This window comes from Girardinichthys multiradiatus, chromosome 2, assembly GCF_021462225.1.
Source record: "Girardinichthys multiradiatus isolate DD_20200921_A chromosome 2, DD_fGirMul_XY1, whole genome shotgun sequence".
Taxonomy (NCBI): Eukaryota; Metazoa; Chordata; class Actinopteri; order Cyprinodontiformes; family Goodeidae; genus Girardinichthys; species Girardinichthys multiradiatus.
In genome coordinates, this window is record NC_061795.1 from 51,052,333 (window position 1) to 51,067,205 (window position 14,873).

General features: G+C 42.3%; 1 protein-coding gene across 3 annotated transcripts; it reads right to left on the reverse strand.

Moving 5' to 3' along the window:
* Positions 1 to 202: 202 nt before the first annotated feature.
* Positions 203 to 14,628, reverse strand: LOC124861226 (fibroblast growth factor 6-like). 3 transcript variants are annotated; one of them, XM_047354765.1, is made up of 4 exons: positions 13,275 to 14,628; positions 12,597 to 12,700; positions 1,244 to 1,348; positions 203 to 1,165 (listed from the first exon to the last, which is right to left on the reverse strand). In XM_047354765.1, exons 1-4 carry the CDS (start codon positions 13,618 to 13,620, stop codon positions 1,088 to 1,090), a joined length of 633 nt encoding a protein of 210 aa, XP_047210721.1. In that variant the 5' UTR covers positions 13,621 to 14,628; the 3' UTR covers positions 203 to 1,087. The 3 variants fall into 3 exon arrangements, 2 of the variants coding, with proteins under 2 accessions (XP_047210721.1, XP_047210728.1); XR_007036567.1 differs by lacking the exon at positions 203 to 1,165 and adding an exon at positions 5,984 to 6,222 and having other exon boundaries at positions 1,236 to 1,348; positions 13,275 to 14,621; XM_047354772.1 differs by lacking the exons at positions 203 to 1,165; positions 1,244 to 1,348 and adding an exon at positions 1,767 to 6,222 and having other exon boundaries at positions 13,275 to 14,620.
* Positions 14,629 to 14,873: the final 245 nt, after the last annotated feature.

The window sequence follows — 14,873 nt, forward strand, 5'->3', positions numbered from 1 at the left end:
GAAATAACAGCAAATAATTCAGAATTAGAGAGTAGTATGAGAATCTAGCAGAGAGAGTGAAAGTGGTCATTATGTCCTCCAGCAGCCTAAGCCTATAACAGCATAACTACAGAGATAGCTCAGGATAACCTAAGCTACTCTAACTATAAGCTTGATTAAAAAGGAAAGTTTTAAGCCTAGCCTTAAAAGTAGACAGTTTGTCCATCTAGAGCCACTGATGGTCATTGTTCTACTAAAAACCACAACCATTGAGATACCTCTCTGTCAGATTGACCATAACCACTGGAAAAGAGAAGGGTCAACATAGCTTTTAATATTAAACACATTTGCAAACTTTTTATTTAAGATAAATGGACATTTATTAATAAACACAGAACAACAGTTATCAAAACAAAAAACGATTTAACACTAACTAACCAACAACTTCAAATCCTGAAAACAATGAACACTTTTGTTAGTGACATAACCAGCAGTCCCACGCTGTTTTTGCCCTTTCTGGAACCTGTTCAGGATCCATGTTCAGGATCCATGTTCAGGATCCATGTTCAGGATCCATGTTCAGGATCCATGTTCAGGATCCATGTTCAGGATCCATGTTCAGGATCCATGTTCAGGATCCATGTTCAGGATCCATGTTCAGGATCCATGTTCAGGATCCATGTTCAGGATCCATGTTCAGGATCCATGTTCAGGATCCATGTTCAGGATCCATGTTCAGGATCCATGTTCAGGATCCATGTTCAGGATCCATGTTCAGGGATTGTAAATGGTACCACTGAATGCATGAGTCACACTGAATCTGTAAACATCCCACACAAATGTTAAAATCATGTTAATATTCATTCTAAGTTTATTTTTGGTCATTTTATAGGTGAGCCCACTCTCTAACACAGATCTTTGCTTGAGGAAGGCACCTGCCTCCCAGCAACCCTGCACTGAATTATAGGCAATTTAAAAACTTTATTGATGGATACATGTATGTGATTCAAATGTTATAAATCATCTATCGATGGTGTTTTACTTTTATGTTCATGATAAACAAACCTTTATTATATATCAATCCAAAACACTACAGGTTCTACAACAGTCACCCAGTCAGTGACAGCTGGCCCCGGCATTGGTGGTTTGGATGCTGAGCACATCGCACAGTTGTCCATGTCAAAAGCTTAAATTAAAGTGTATATTATTTTTCTACATAAATAAATGAATATCGTACAGGAAAAACTGAAAGTTACCAAATTACCTGATCATTCAAGAATTTGCAGTGCAAATGAAACCCATCTGGTTTGGTTGTTGAAAACGTTATTCTTGGCTTGTCTGGAAATGCCTCCATGACTCCCATTGCCATCTGTAAGAAATATTTGATCTAATAAGTACAGTACCGACCCAATTCCTTGGTCTAAGGGAGGAATTCTTCATAATCTTGATCATCTGTCATGAACAACAAAGCGATGAAAATTTTGTTTTAAATATTTTCCTAAAAGTTATGTACACCTTAATGAGTACCTTTATGACAATCACCCCACAGCTGCTTCCATCCTGCTGAACTGGGTGGCTGACTACACCTCCTGTCAGTTTCACATCCACCCAGTCAGTTCTATTGAGGGATGCCCTTCACATTTTGAAAAACTCTCTACAAACAATGAAATAATCATTTTTTGTATAAGTACAAGTATTGTATGTATAAGTGTGAATTTTAAGTTTAGCCACCAAGCCCAAACACCTCCATCATTTACCTTACAATTTTCAAGAAAATAATGCACTACTTAATATTTTCTACAAATATTTATTAATTATTTGCATTCATGACTAAGCCTAATAATCCAGATGTTTAGAAATAAATATGAAATCTTGTCTCAATGGAATGGTGTGTTTGTTCAACTTTGTATTAATAATAAAAACCCCCAAATTAGTTCAATAACAAATGTTCCGTTTCTGTTGATCTACTTCAAGCTTTTGACCAGGAGAGGGCGCTCCATACTGACTTTAACAGCTAAGTTGGAAGTTGGAGTTTTTCCTCAGATCTAATATCTGTTCATTTAAATTAACTGGAACACACAACTCCATTGCAAAAGATTTAAAAAAAACGTTTTTTATTGTCATCTCAGGAATACAGTTGACTGCTGTGCACAGCACATACGTACAAAAATAAAAGGAAAACCATTTGCAATATAGTATTTTTCTCACTTGTCATATTCTTTTTCAGAAACAAATGATTGAAGAAGTCTGTTTTCAAACTAATTTTCAATCATTTCAATAATCGGAACTAAGGCAGGAGGTGAGGTATATGCTAAGAAAGAGGTGGGGGGACTCAGAGGAAGCACACTCCCCTCAGTGCAGGAATAGAAAACTGAGAGAGAAACACAAAAAAACATATGGCCGGCTCATAGGGACACGCATACACTGATCCCAGACCAGCCGCTGACCTCCAGTTCCTTCCAGACCAGCACATTTTAAAACCAGCACAAATCCAGACACTGGATATTTAATCGAAGGGGTAAGACTTACCTCACTCATTCAAAACTCTACATGAATCATGAGGAATTAAAGAAGCAAAGTGATGTTTTCTCATCACTAATTACCTTCTTGTAGTCCCGCTTTAGTACACAAACCTTCCTGCTTCACAAAAACATCATGCAACAACCAAAGATGCTTTTTATGTCAAATCTACCAACTTCAATCAGATCATTCCTTCTAGTTTCCATTCTGCTACTCGGCTGACAGATTCCTCTGAAGAACCAGAAATAACATAGAGAAGCTGACAGATATTCCATTTCAGCTTATTTTAGATAAAGTCAGGGGAAAATGTCTCCTGCACAGAGAACTGCACTCAATAAATGACAAAAATGTGCACCTTCATTTAAATAAATCAGAAAATAAAATTAAAACAAGAAGCTGCATGTGACTGAATTCTGATCAGGCTGATAGGATCAAGGCGAAATGTTGATCTGGGAGTCACAGTTTTCAGTCCTCCTCATGATCACCTCTCTACTGGAAGATCGTGATCCACTTTACTGGACCTTCTGCTACAAAATGACTCAAACTAAACTCTTCTTCATCTGTCTGCTATGAAAGGACCAGGGTGCATCAGCAGATGAACTGTCTGAACATACAGCTTCCATTCATTCCTCTCTGCTTCCAAACAGAAGCAGCAGTTCGTGTTACAGTGATGCTGGAGAAGACAGGAAGTAAAATATCACAGCATGTCTACAGGCGTTTTGCTACCTTTTGACATCATTTCACCCAGCCGCCCTTCCTGTACACTACCCCAAATACAGTACAATGAAAAGTATTTACCCCCTAACAGATGTCATCTGTTTTTGCTGTTTTTCTCCATCTTAAATGTTTGAGATCATCAAACTAAATGTTATAATCAGACAAAGATAATCTGAGTAAAAACTGGCCTGGCATCAACGGCCAGTTTAAGATCATGCCTCAGCTTCTCGATCAGATTTAGGTCCTGACTTTGAATAGGTCAATTCAAAAACTTTAATTTTTTTTTTACATTATTCAGAGGTGGACCTGCTGGTTCCTTTGGATCATCGCCCTGCAACAGAACCCAGGTGACAAACTGATGGTCGGACATTCTCCTTCAGTATTTCCTGTTTTAGAGCAGGTTTCATGGTTCCATCAGTTACAGCCAGTGTCCAGAGCAAACCAGCCCCAGACCATCACACTGCCACCACCATGTTTGACTGAAGGTCTGATGTTCTTTCCTGAAATCCTGTTAGTTTTACACCAGATCTTCCAGAAAGATTCACTTTTGTCTCGTCAGTCCACAGAATATTTTCCCAGAAGTTTCAGGGATCACCAAGTTGTTTTTTGGTTAATGTATGATGGTTCTTTGTGTTCTTCTGGGTCAGCAGTGGTTCTGGCCTTGGAATTCTCCCATGGAGGCCATCTTTGCCCATGTCTCACTTCCTAATCATTGAATCATGACCTCTGACCTATATTGAGAACCTTAGATGTTGTTCTGGGTTCTTCTCCAACCTCCTAGATGAGCGGTCTATAAACTCTGAGTAATTTTGGTTGCCAGCCTCTCCTGGGAAGGTTCTGCACTGTTCCATGTTCTCTCCATGTGTGGAAAATGGATCTCACTGTGGTTCTCTGGAGTCCCAAAGTCTTAGAAATGTCTCTGTAAGCCTGATAGATGTCAGAGACTCATATGGTCTGAACTTTCTGCAGATTGAGGTATAATGTAAGATCCTTTAGCCTACTTCCCGTTGTCAGACAGGTTTTATTTAAGTCACTTCTTAATCCTACAAGTCAGACAGTAGTCAGAGCTGAGTGTTTTTGGTAAACCTGAACCAAAAATGTGGTTAATTGATGGGGGGGATACTTTTGCACAGCTCTGTATGTACGAGATATTTCAGAACAAGACCCAAAATAAAGTAAAATCCAGTTCAAATGCACCTTTTTACAATCTGTGTAATGAACTGAAAACCTATAAGGTCCTTATTTGTATCCCAGCCCTGTCTTTTCCAAGAACAGCAGGAACAGGTGCAGAGCTTGGGGTCAGAGGTTACCACGAGGTGGACATGAACGAAATGCCAACATGAGAGAAGCACAGAGGACAGAAATCTCTGACTGTGGTTCAAAAGTGGCTCAGATGTGTAACATTCTCAGGGGGCTGTGCATTCACCCTCTGGAGGAGCCTGAGAGTCTGGTGGCCGCTCAGGTATTTAAATCCACACATTACAGGTGACCTGTCCAGGTCAAACAAACAGTCAGAACTGCTTTTCTCCTTCCAGAAAGCTACAGCATTTGAGGGAAGAGTGTGAGCATTTCATGAATTTAAGTAAATTATGCTGCATTAAAAGCCTGAAATAACATTTTAAATACCAAACTGCAGATTTAGCTTAAATCACAGGGATTATTAATCACCAATGACTACAGAATGCATTAACTCACTAGTTTAAGTGCCATTAAACTTGTCAGATAGCTTCGTTTTACTCTTAAAAAATTAAAAATAAATAAATAAGGCTGAGGATAAAGTAACATTCAGGAGACCTAAACGCTTCACATCTATGATCCTTTGCTACACTGACTTGCTCTCAATAAAGAGCACATGACTTAAACATTTTAAAGTGAAACACTTAAACATGTATATTTTAAATAAATGCACACTCATACATTCAGTACACAGTCACACACTCAGGCTGGCCGCACAAAACTCTTCAAAATGCAACCTGGGATTGTCAAAGCTCTCTTGGACATAATGTAAGGGGATGGAGGATCAGGTGCTGGTCTGAAATTAACTTTCCAAGAGGCTCCATTGGATCCTGTGCAGCATAGAGTCTCAACTACTCAATTGATCTAACTATAGAAGGAGAAAAAAAGTGGAGAAACCTCAGACCCTCGAGGAATTGGGCTAAAGCCCCCCAGCGTTGTCTTAGGGAGCGATGACTTGCGCATCGTTCCTATTTCTGACTCGAGACCCACATTTCTCGCGTGCAATGGTGAGGGGGCCATAAGAAGGAATTCAAGGCACAGCCACCTCATGACGAAGCAAGAAAAACCACCAACTAGTTTGCAAGTTCTCCATTTGCCCTTGACAGCGACGGGACAGTCCTTCACGGTCTCTCTGATGGATCACAGCTAAATATGTTAAAGTAAACAGGCTTTGTGGAAATGTCATGTATATTTCTACATTTTGCCAATCATTATGGTTCCTTGAAGTAATTCCATCTTTCTTTCCAAACAAGATGAACTGTCGTCCACCGTCAGGGCGAGGACTCAACCGATTCCAGCGAGCACCAAGAAAAACTGAAGAGCCAAACCCCAACGCCCTCTCCTTCACATCACAAGATGATAAAACTCATGGAAGCAGCACAGAATGCATTTCAGTCATTTCTAATACAAAGTCAGCTACCCAAATATACATAGAAAGTTTGAATAAATATCAGATATAGCTCTGTTTCATTCTTTTGCAGTCCATGTTGTGTTTTCGTGTTTGTACATACGAATATGATATTTGAGTTACCTGGGATAATAATAATCCACATGTGCAAATAAGTTCGTTATTGCCAGTTTTTTCTCTTCTCGTCATATTCGGGGTAAGAAGTGCGTCACAGTCATGGCAGTAGTGGCTTTGTTGCCCCTCTTCAGGCGGCCATGCTTGCTCAGTGCTATGTAGGATCCTCTGTGAAGCAGAGACTCGTAGGCGTTGTAGTTGTTTGGGAGCAAGCTCTCGTTGAACTTGCACTCGTCATGGAAGACTGTCTGGAGGGAGCAGAGACACGGGAAGGAAGGCTTTCAATCAGACACAGACAACCTCCCAAAGGACAAATTTCACCAAAACATCTCTAAATCTTTAAAGTACAAAACATTATTACTTCATAATAAGCCTTTCCGTATTTTGTAAAGCAGTTACATTATTTAAAAAATATATTTTTTCTGAAACAAAAACAGTCTCTGGGATCACCTCTCTAAAACAGGAAGGTACTAGCATATAAACAGCTAGAACCTGGACACTCATCTAGGTAAGAAGCTAATGTTGTCAAACAGTAACAGTACTGGACACCTTCAGCTTCCCACCAGGACAGAAGTCCAAAATGAGTCCAAATGAGTCCTTAGACATCCCAAAATGTAACAACCGGATCATTCCTAATTGTTCCCGTCTCCATAAACTAACCTGCCTAGTTTGGAGTTTGACTGGCCAAGAAAAAACATCATAGAAATCACACATACACACACTGGCCACTTAATTAGGTATAGCTTGAACTGCCTGTTAACAGAAACAAAGAAAGCAAGCAGCCAATCACATGGCTGCAGCGCAGTGGATTTAATCATCTAGACGACCTGCAGAAGTTCAAACTGAAAGCGCATTTAAGACACTTTGAACAAAACATGGCTGTTGGTACCATTTGGGCTGGTGTTTCAGAACCTGATGATTGGATTTTTACATTCAACCATCTCTCAGGTTTACAGAGGATGTTCTGAAACAGAGAAAATATCCAGACAGCAGCAGCTGACTGGAGGAGAGGACAGAGGAGATGGGCCGACTGGTTCCCGATGATAGAAAGCAAGCTGTAGCTCAAATAACTGCTGGCTCCAACCAAGGTCTGTAGAACTCCATCTCTGAACATGACATTTGGACCCCTAAAGCAGATGTTCTACAGCAGCAGAAGACCACAGCGGGTACCAGTCCTGTCAGCTAAGATCAGGTAACTGGGGCTTTAGTTCACCCAGAATCACCAGAAACGGGCAATAACAGGTTAGAAAATGTTGCCCGGTCCAATGAGTCTGGATTTCAGCTGCAACATTCAAATGGTCGGGTCAGAATCTGGTTAAAACAACGCAAAGCATGGATCCATCCTGGCTGGTGGTGGAAGTTTAGAAGAATGGGGAGATTTTCTTTAACATCTCTTGGTACCAACTGAGGACCGTTTCAACAAATCTTCAGCAAACTGTGTAATGCAGTCGTGTCAATATGACCCAAAACCTCTGAAAGGTTCTGACAGTGTTGAATCCATGCCATGAAGAACTAAGGCATTTCTGAAGGAATAGGAGGCCCAACCCGGTACTATAAGGTTGGATCCAGTGATCGTATATAACTCAATGATGTTTTGATGTTCTGTGAGTACCACCATGCTGTCAGATACTGCCTGCTAACATATAACTGCTGTATGATAATCGTACAGTTTGAACTACATTCCCCACCTTTATTTGAAAACCTTTCCGGGCCAGAGGTGCAGGTATGGACTCAGAGCCAGCAGCAAAGGGACACCATCTAGTCTGTCTGTATGAGGACTGCTTCTCAAACCTTCACCTGGTAGAAGACACAACGTTCACCCACAACAAAAACTGTCTGCATCTTCCTGAAGGCATCTCTGTTTAATCTGTTACTCATGGTCCGTTTATGACAGGTTCTGGTTTTACAGCAATGAAACCGGCACAGGGAGACAATCGCTCCACATCCTGTTGCACATGAGCCAGTGACTGTTCCCACCAGAATCCACAGAACCCACAGCCATGTTAGCGCCCTTTGTTAAACCCAAACCTTGTGTCACAAACGAGGAGACCAAGGGGCCAAATAACACAGGGTTTAACAGCATAACATTATGACCACCTGCCGATAGCATGTTGGCAAACACAGCAGCCCTGATCCGTCAAGATGTGGACTCCACCAGACCCCTGAAGATGCTCTGTGGCATCTGGCACCAGGATGTTAGCAGCATACGCTTTAAATTCTGGAAGTTGTGATGTGGAGCCTGCATGGATCAGATGTTTATCCAGCCTATGTCAAAGATGACTAACTGGAGGATTTGAATTTATTGGTTTCGGGCTCTCTGGACCATTTTTACATATAACAGAAAACATCATCCTGCAGATAGAGGTCAGAACCATCAGGCGATGACTTTGATCCATCTGCAGCCCCGTAAGCAACAAACCGTGATGCACCATTTAATCAGAGCCAGTGCTCATCTGTTGGGTCGGACCAGACAGACAACTCTTCCTGCTTCAAACATATCAACTTTAAGCACAAAACGTTCACGTGCTGCCTGATACATCCTACCCACCAATAGGAGCCATGTAAAAAATCAGCAAAAATCTCTGCAAAGACTGAGAGGCAAATGAAAACATTAGTGAGCGCAGTTAGTAACTGCATGGTATGGTCATGCATCAGTCCACAAATGTACCTTCAGATCTGTGGAAGAACCGTTAAGTACCAAAACCTGATGTTAACTTTATAACTTCCTTAACTTTTTGGTATTCCGGTAATAAACCTCCAGATGGAGATATTTCAGCAGCAGCGCTCCCATTAAAGCAGCTGCTAAACTAACCTGCCTGCAGTCCAGGAAACTCACTTTAATGCATCAAGAAATTAAAATAGCTGCAGTAATTAAACTTTCCAAGTTACCATAACTGTTCTCCTGCATACTCCAACATTTGTAAGGTGACCTCACTGTTCTTTATGTTCTCGATTATACATTCAGAACTGCTTTAACATATTTTCAACTCATTTTTTACCATTTAATGTAAAAACATACAGCCCATTGGGTTTTAATAACTTTTCAAATAAGTAAAATAAATATCTTAATTAATTCTACAGAACATTTTTCTTAACTTCCCTCTTTCTGTCTCCACAGATGTGTCATAATAAAAGAACAATAAGACCCTGCAGTGCTGAGCTGGCAGTGCATGTCTGTACAGCAGCAAAGGCTCCATCACAAAGCACGTGGCCTAATTCAATCACTTATCAGATCCTCAGTCTGCCCACAAGCCAACACTTCATCACTCAGGCCCAGATAAGCAGCTGCATTCTGCCGGTCAAATATGTGTCCCACAAAGAGCGAGTCGCCATGTGTCAGCACCACTCTTCCTACCACAATGACCTCCTCACTCACCAGTGACATTAATATATTCATTAATGTCCTTACTCTGCCCAAACATGCATCAACTAAATCTGCTGCAACACTTCTACTCATTTTAAACCATTCAGTTTATATGTCTGATGAAGTTAGAAGCAGTAAATAAAAGTGCAGAATACTGGAACCTGCATTCTCTACATTTATTTGCAATTAAAGACCATCAGTTCCTTTCCTATCCAAATACTTAAACTAAAAAATAAAGAACAAGCAACAACTGCTCTAATCTGTTCAGAATTCAGATTTATTCAAGCCTGGAGAAACTTACAGCACCCAGCCAAAGTATTCACACCCCATGTACATTTTGTTTAGTCACAACTCAGAAAGGGAAAATGATTTATGGTTTTCAACATTTTTTACAAAAAACAAAAAATCTAAAAAGTGTGGCGTACATTTATATTCATCATCTGAAGTCAGAACTTTGTAGAACAGCCTTTGTCTGCCGGTCCAGCTGCAGGTCTTTTGGGATATGTCTCTACCGGTTTGAACATCTACAGACATTGTTTCTTCTTTGTAAAACATCTCAAGCTCAGTGAGATTAAAAGGAGAACATCTGTGAACATTAGTTTTCAAATCTTGTCACTAACCTCAGTTGGATATAGATCTGGTCTTTGACTAGGCCATTCTAACACATTACATATTTGATGTAAACCATCCATTGTATCTCTTTCTACATGTTCAGGGTGGTTGTCCGCTGGAAGGTGAACCTCCACCCCAGTTTCAGGTCTTCTGGAGCATCTAACAGGTTTTCTTCCAGGATTGTCTTGAATTTAGCTACATCCATCCTCCCTGAAGAAAAGCATCCCCACAGCATAAAGCTGCCACCACCATGTTTGACTGTGGGGGTGGTCTGTTCAGGTGGGTATTAAGTGTTAGTTTTCTTCCACTTATGGAATTTTACATGTAGGCCATATTTTTTAGTTTTGCCCCCTTCTGATGAGAGCATCTTCTTCTATATGTTTGCTCTGTGTCCTTCATGGTTTGTGGCAAACAGAATATATTCTGGCTTGTTTTTTTCAATGATGGCTTTCTTCTTGCTTCTGTTCCATAAAGACACATTAACTAGATCTGCTGCAAGACTTCTACTTAAATCAGCCTTTGTACTGTTTTGTTGCTAAAATGTGCTATAAATAAACTTGCCTTGCCTAAGGTCCAGGGCCCGTATCCCCAAAGTTCCTCAGAGTCTCTCAGAGAGCTCCTAACTTATGCCTTGAAACTTCCTGGCAAGGAGCCTCAGCTTCAGTGATTCAGTTCTCTGCTGAGACTCTGAGGAGACGACAGAAACTCCTCTTAGTGAGGAGGTGTGGTTGACGCCGTTGCTGGGTGTGACGCTGTCTTCTAAGAGCTGTGATTGGCTGTTGCAAAAGAAAAAAAAAAAAACAAAGCGATGGTTCCCAGTAATCAATGGGGAGAAATTAAATAATGATAGAATTTAATCTGGATTCAGAAATGTTGAATTTATGATAAAACTTAACCAAATTAAATTAATTGTCACACATCATCAACATGTTTGTTTGTAGCTTATTTTCATGCTCATTTTTATCTTGATTTATCTTTTATGTATTATGTTTACTCTCCATGCTGGTTGTTCTCATACTGCATCTATTTGATATTAATGCAGACATTCACAACTTTATTTCTGAAAGCATTTTACAGTCTGTAAATATTTAAATAATTCTCTATTATATTGTTTGTAGTTTTGTTCCCTTTTTATTCATGGTTATTAATTATTGTTTCTAGTATTTATTGATCCTTCCTAATATCATCTTACTAGAGGTTGACCTTTAACCTGTCCTGCTGCTGAAACTATTTAATTTCCTCCTAGAGGGATGATAAAGTGAATCTTATCTCTATATTAATAATTATATGATTGTTCTAGAAGTTTCTGTTCTCATTAACTCGACTGTTTAGGAGGTGGATCTCTGCACCATGGACCTGGTAGCGTTTTATTCATTCACTGTTGTTCATTGGAGGAGAAGATCTCTCCTTTCTCTCTGTCTTTCCTCCATCTTCTCTGCTTCAGACACTCTTAGGTTCACTAAAGGTCCTCCTCACTAACATCTCCTCACGTTAGCAGCTCTCTGAAGGCCTCAGATGCTTCATGAATAACTTTCATCTCACTGATGGAAAATTCTAAGAAAAATCTGAGAATTCAAGAAATTCGAAGATTTCTCTTAGAATGACGTCACTAGGAGTCACTTTTGGGCTCACGATTCTTTGGGAATACAGGCCCAGATTTATCAAGTGCACGACTAATAGTTGTCCTGTGGACAGATTCTCCTCCTGAGTTGTGGAGCTCCATCCTGTCAGTTAGGTGGACCTGCATGTCTTGGTATCTTGGTAGGTCTGCAGTTGGTCCATCCTCTCTCCTTGTTCAGATGATGGTTGAACAAAGCTCTGGGAAATGTTGAAAGCGTGAGATATTGTTGTAGAACCTAACCCTGCTTTAACTGAACCAAAACTTCTCCCTGACCTTTCTGCTGTGGCCCCTGGTCTTCAGGATGCTGGTTGTTCTCTAATAAACCTCTGAGGCCAGAAACCGCAGCTGCTGTAAAACCAGATTCAGGTACACACAGGCGATTTGCTGAATGGGGAGACCCTGAAGGCAACTGGTTGCACTGGATTTTATTTTGGGGTATCAAAGTAAAGAGTGCTGAGGGCAAACAACCACAGCTTTTAGATTATCTGTAGGTAGCTGTGAAAACCATGTATCATTTTCCCTCCACTTATTATTGGTCTGTTGGCCAAACGTGATAAAGTGTAAAAGGGTGTGAATACTTCTGCAGAGATATTGCTAGCTTGCAGCCTTTGGCCTACCCACGTTGTACAACCAGCAGTTCCCTGTTGAAGAAGCACCCTGGCGTTTCAGTCGATGTAGGGTTCTGCTGACAGACGTCAGGGGGTTTCCCACCTTCTCCCACTCAGGACCACATTACCATCTCTACCATCTACCACTCTGCATCTGTTAACCTCATCATTATTTGCCCATAGGCCAGCGTGTCTTACAGGCCAGCTTTAAATAGAGCTTTATAAATTCCTGATGGAATCAAAAATATATGGATTTCACAACATAGAATTTGAAGCTGGCAACGAGGCCGTGGCAGGAGAGGCATTCTGCAAGATAAGAGCCGACTACCAAGGAACTGAAGCAATCTGCAAAGTGAGCATTAATTTCAGGATCTAATGAACATTATGAGCAATAAATGAAAATGTGTGCATACCTACCGTTCCATATAACCTTCCACGGCTGTTCATTGCAACAAACAGCTCACTCTTCACCCCATACAGGCTCACCACTCCTCTCTCCACCGTAGAGATCTCTATCAGACCTAATGCAGGACACAGAATGGTTATGTTAGAGTGAAAATAAATGCAACAGCGTCCAAGCATCCCCCACATTTCACCGTTTCATCCTGCTGACTGAGCTGCGCGCTTTCTCTCTGGGTGTAACCTTGCAGGTTGCTGCGCAGCATGCCTTGCCTTTGTTCCGTATCCTTCGCTCCATCTTACATTTGCATCCAGGCGCGTCAATTAAGCGCGCTCTGGTCATTGCAATAATTGACGTGCACTATGGCTCCTGGTCTGCGGACCGCCCTCACAGGGCTGCGTAAAAATAAGTTGTGTCTAAAAGCGTCCATACATTCATGACATGGTTGAGCTTGGGGAGGAGGGGAAGGAGAGAGGGAGAAGGAGGAGGATGGGGGTGTTCAGTGCTGATGGATGCTTGTTTTTAATAGATATGTCTTTGCTCTGGAAGAAATTCAATTCTCCCTGTGAGTCGGATGAGATATGGTCATGCAAATTAATAGAAGGGGATAGACTAGCCTGCGCATCGCAGATCCATGCTCATTGCCTCTGCCTCTCACATGTCTACTGCATTACATTGGTGGAGGTAGAACTCACTGTACTGGTTCTCATTATGTACACCGTTTATCCTGCCGTCGGGGAGGACCTGAAGGTGAAACCCGATGCCCACGTTGCAGTAGAGCCTCCGCACTCTTTTGATGCCCAGCAGGTAGTCAGTCTCCCAGTTCAGCTCCGGTTTCTCCCCGGAGATCCCCAGCACAGAGCGGGAGAACAGGGTCTCCCATCGCTTCTCCAGCAAAGTTGCATCCGTCCTGCCGCTCGGTAAGGGGTACGCTGACACGACCCCCAGCAGAAAGCCCAGGAGAAGCGCCGCGGTCAGCGTCCAGTGCGGCGTGCCGGCCTCGCAGGACATACTGACGAGGAGCCTTTGCGCAGCGGCCATCCGGTTTACCTTCGGGCCACGTGGTTGAAATTAATGACCCTAAAAATACCGCTCTTCTTGTTTTGCTTCCTTCGGCATGCTGGCTGAGGGTTATTTTTGGTGAGCAGATCAGGGCTCTGGGCATGAAACGCAAACCCAGGAGAGGAGGAGGAGGAGAGGAGACGGGAGAGTGCGCGGTGGAGCTGGAGGTGATGGAGATGTTGGTGGTGGTGATTACCATGTTTTGTAGCTCCTCCGCGCCCCGCTCTCTCTCTTCTCTCTCTCTCGCCTCTGATGGTCTCTGTCTTGGTTAGAGTTCACAATAAATCCTCCGGGCTGTCAGTCACCGAAACGCCTGATTCTACCTCGGCCAGGCTGCACCATCCCAGGATGACATCATGGTGACTTCACCGCTCGGCTAATAACGGAGGCAGCGAGGAAAAACACCGAGTCGGTGTTGGGCAGAGGCGGAACAGCCGGCTGTCACTGTTGGACTGGAGCAGCAGGACGCCGATTGGTGGCGATCAACGGCCTGGGACGTGATGGGGCGCAGGGGCAGCTCCCAAATTGGATCGGGCGGTCATATGTCTGTCAGGCAGCTTCCTTATTTAGAATGAAGGTGTAAAAACAGGCCCACTTGTCACCGGAGAGAAATGACGGGGCTCTAGTCGGCCACACTTCTTCAGCCGCGCAGTTCAGGAACTTTTCCCAACAAAAATGTTTTTTTCTCTGACAAAACTGACATATTAGGTGCGGCCGAGAGCCCTCAGTGCGCAGAGGTCATGGGGGTCAAGACCCGCGGTGTCACCAGACCCTCTAAAACGCCCTTCAGTAAGATCCAATCAGATTCTAGTCTTTAAGGTCTTAAATGCACATCCCTGTTATGTTTGTCTGTAGGTTAACAAACATATTAAAGACGTATGAGAAGAATGAGTCCCGTCACAAAATGGTCTACATTCCCTCCTCAGGATGCCATTCCCTGCAGGAAAGGCTACCGTCTTTTCCCTGGAACAGAGAACACCAGCAAACCTGCGCGTCAGTGTGTGTGTGTGTGTGTGTGTGTGTGTGTGAGAGAGAAGGGAAACTCTCAAGAGTGCAACACTTCCTCCAAATTTCCAAAGGATGGCACCATCTCCACATGAAACTGGACTCTGGCCTGAGCGACCAAAACATCATAAAACATCTCGGTTACATCAACGGTGCAGAAACATCAGTTAATGGACCAAGCACCAAATGGAGCATCTCAATAACTTAGAATATTTTCCAAATGTTGA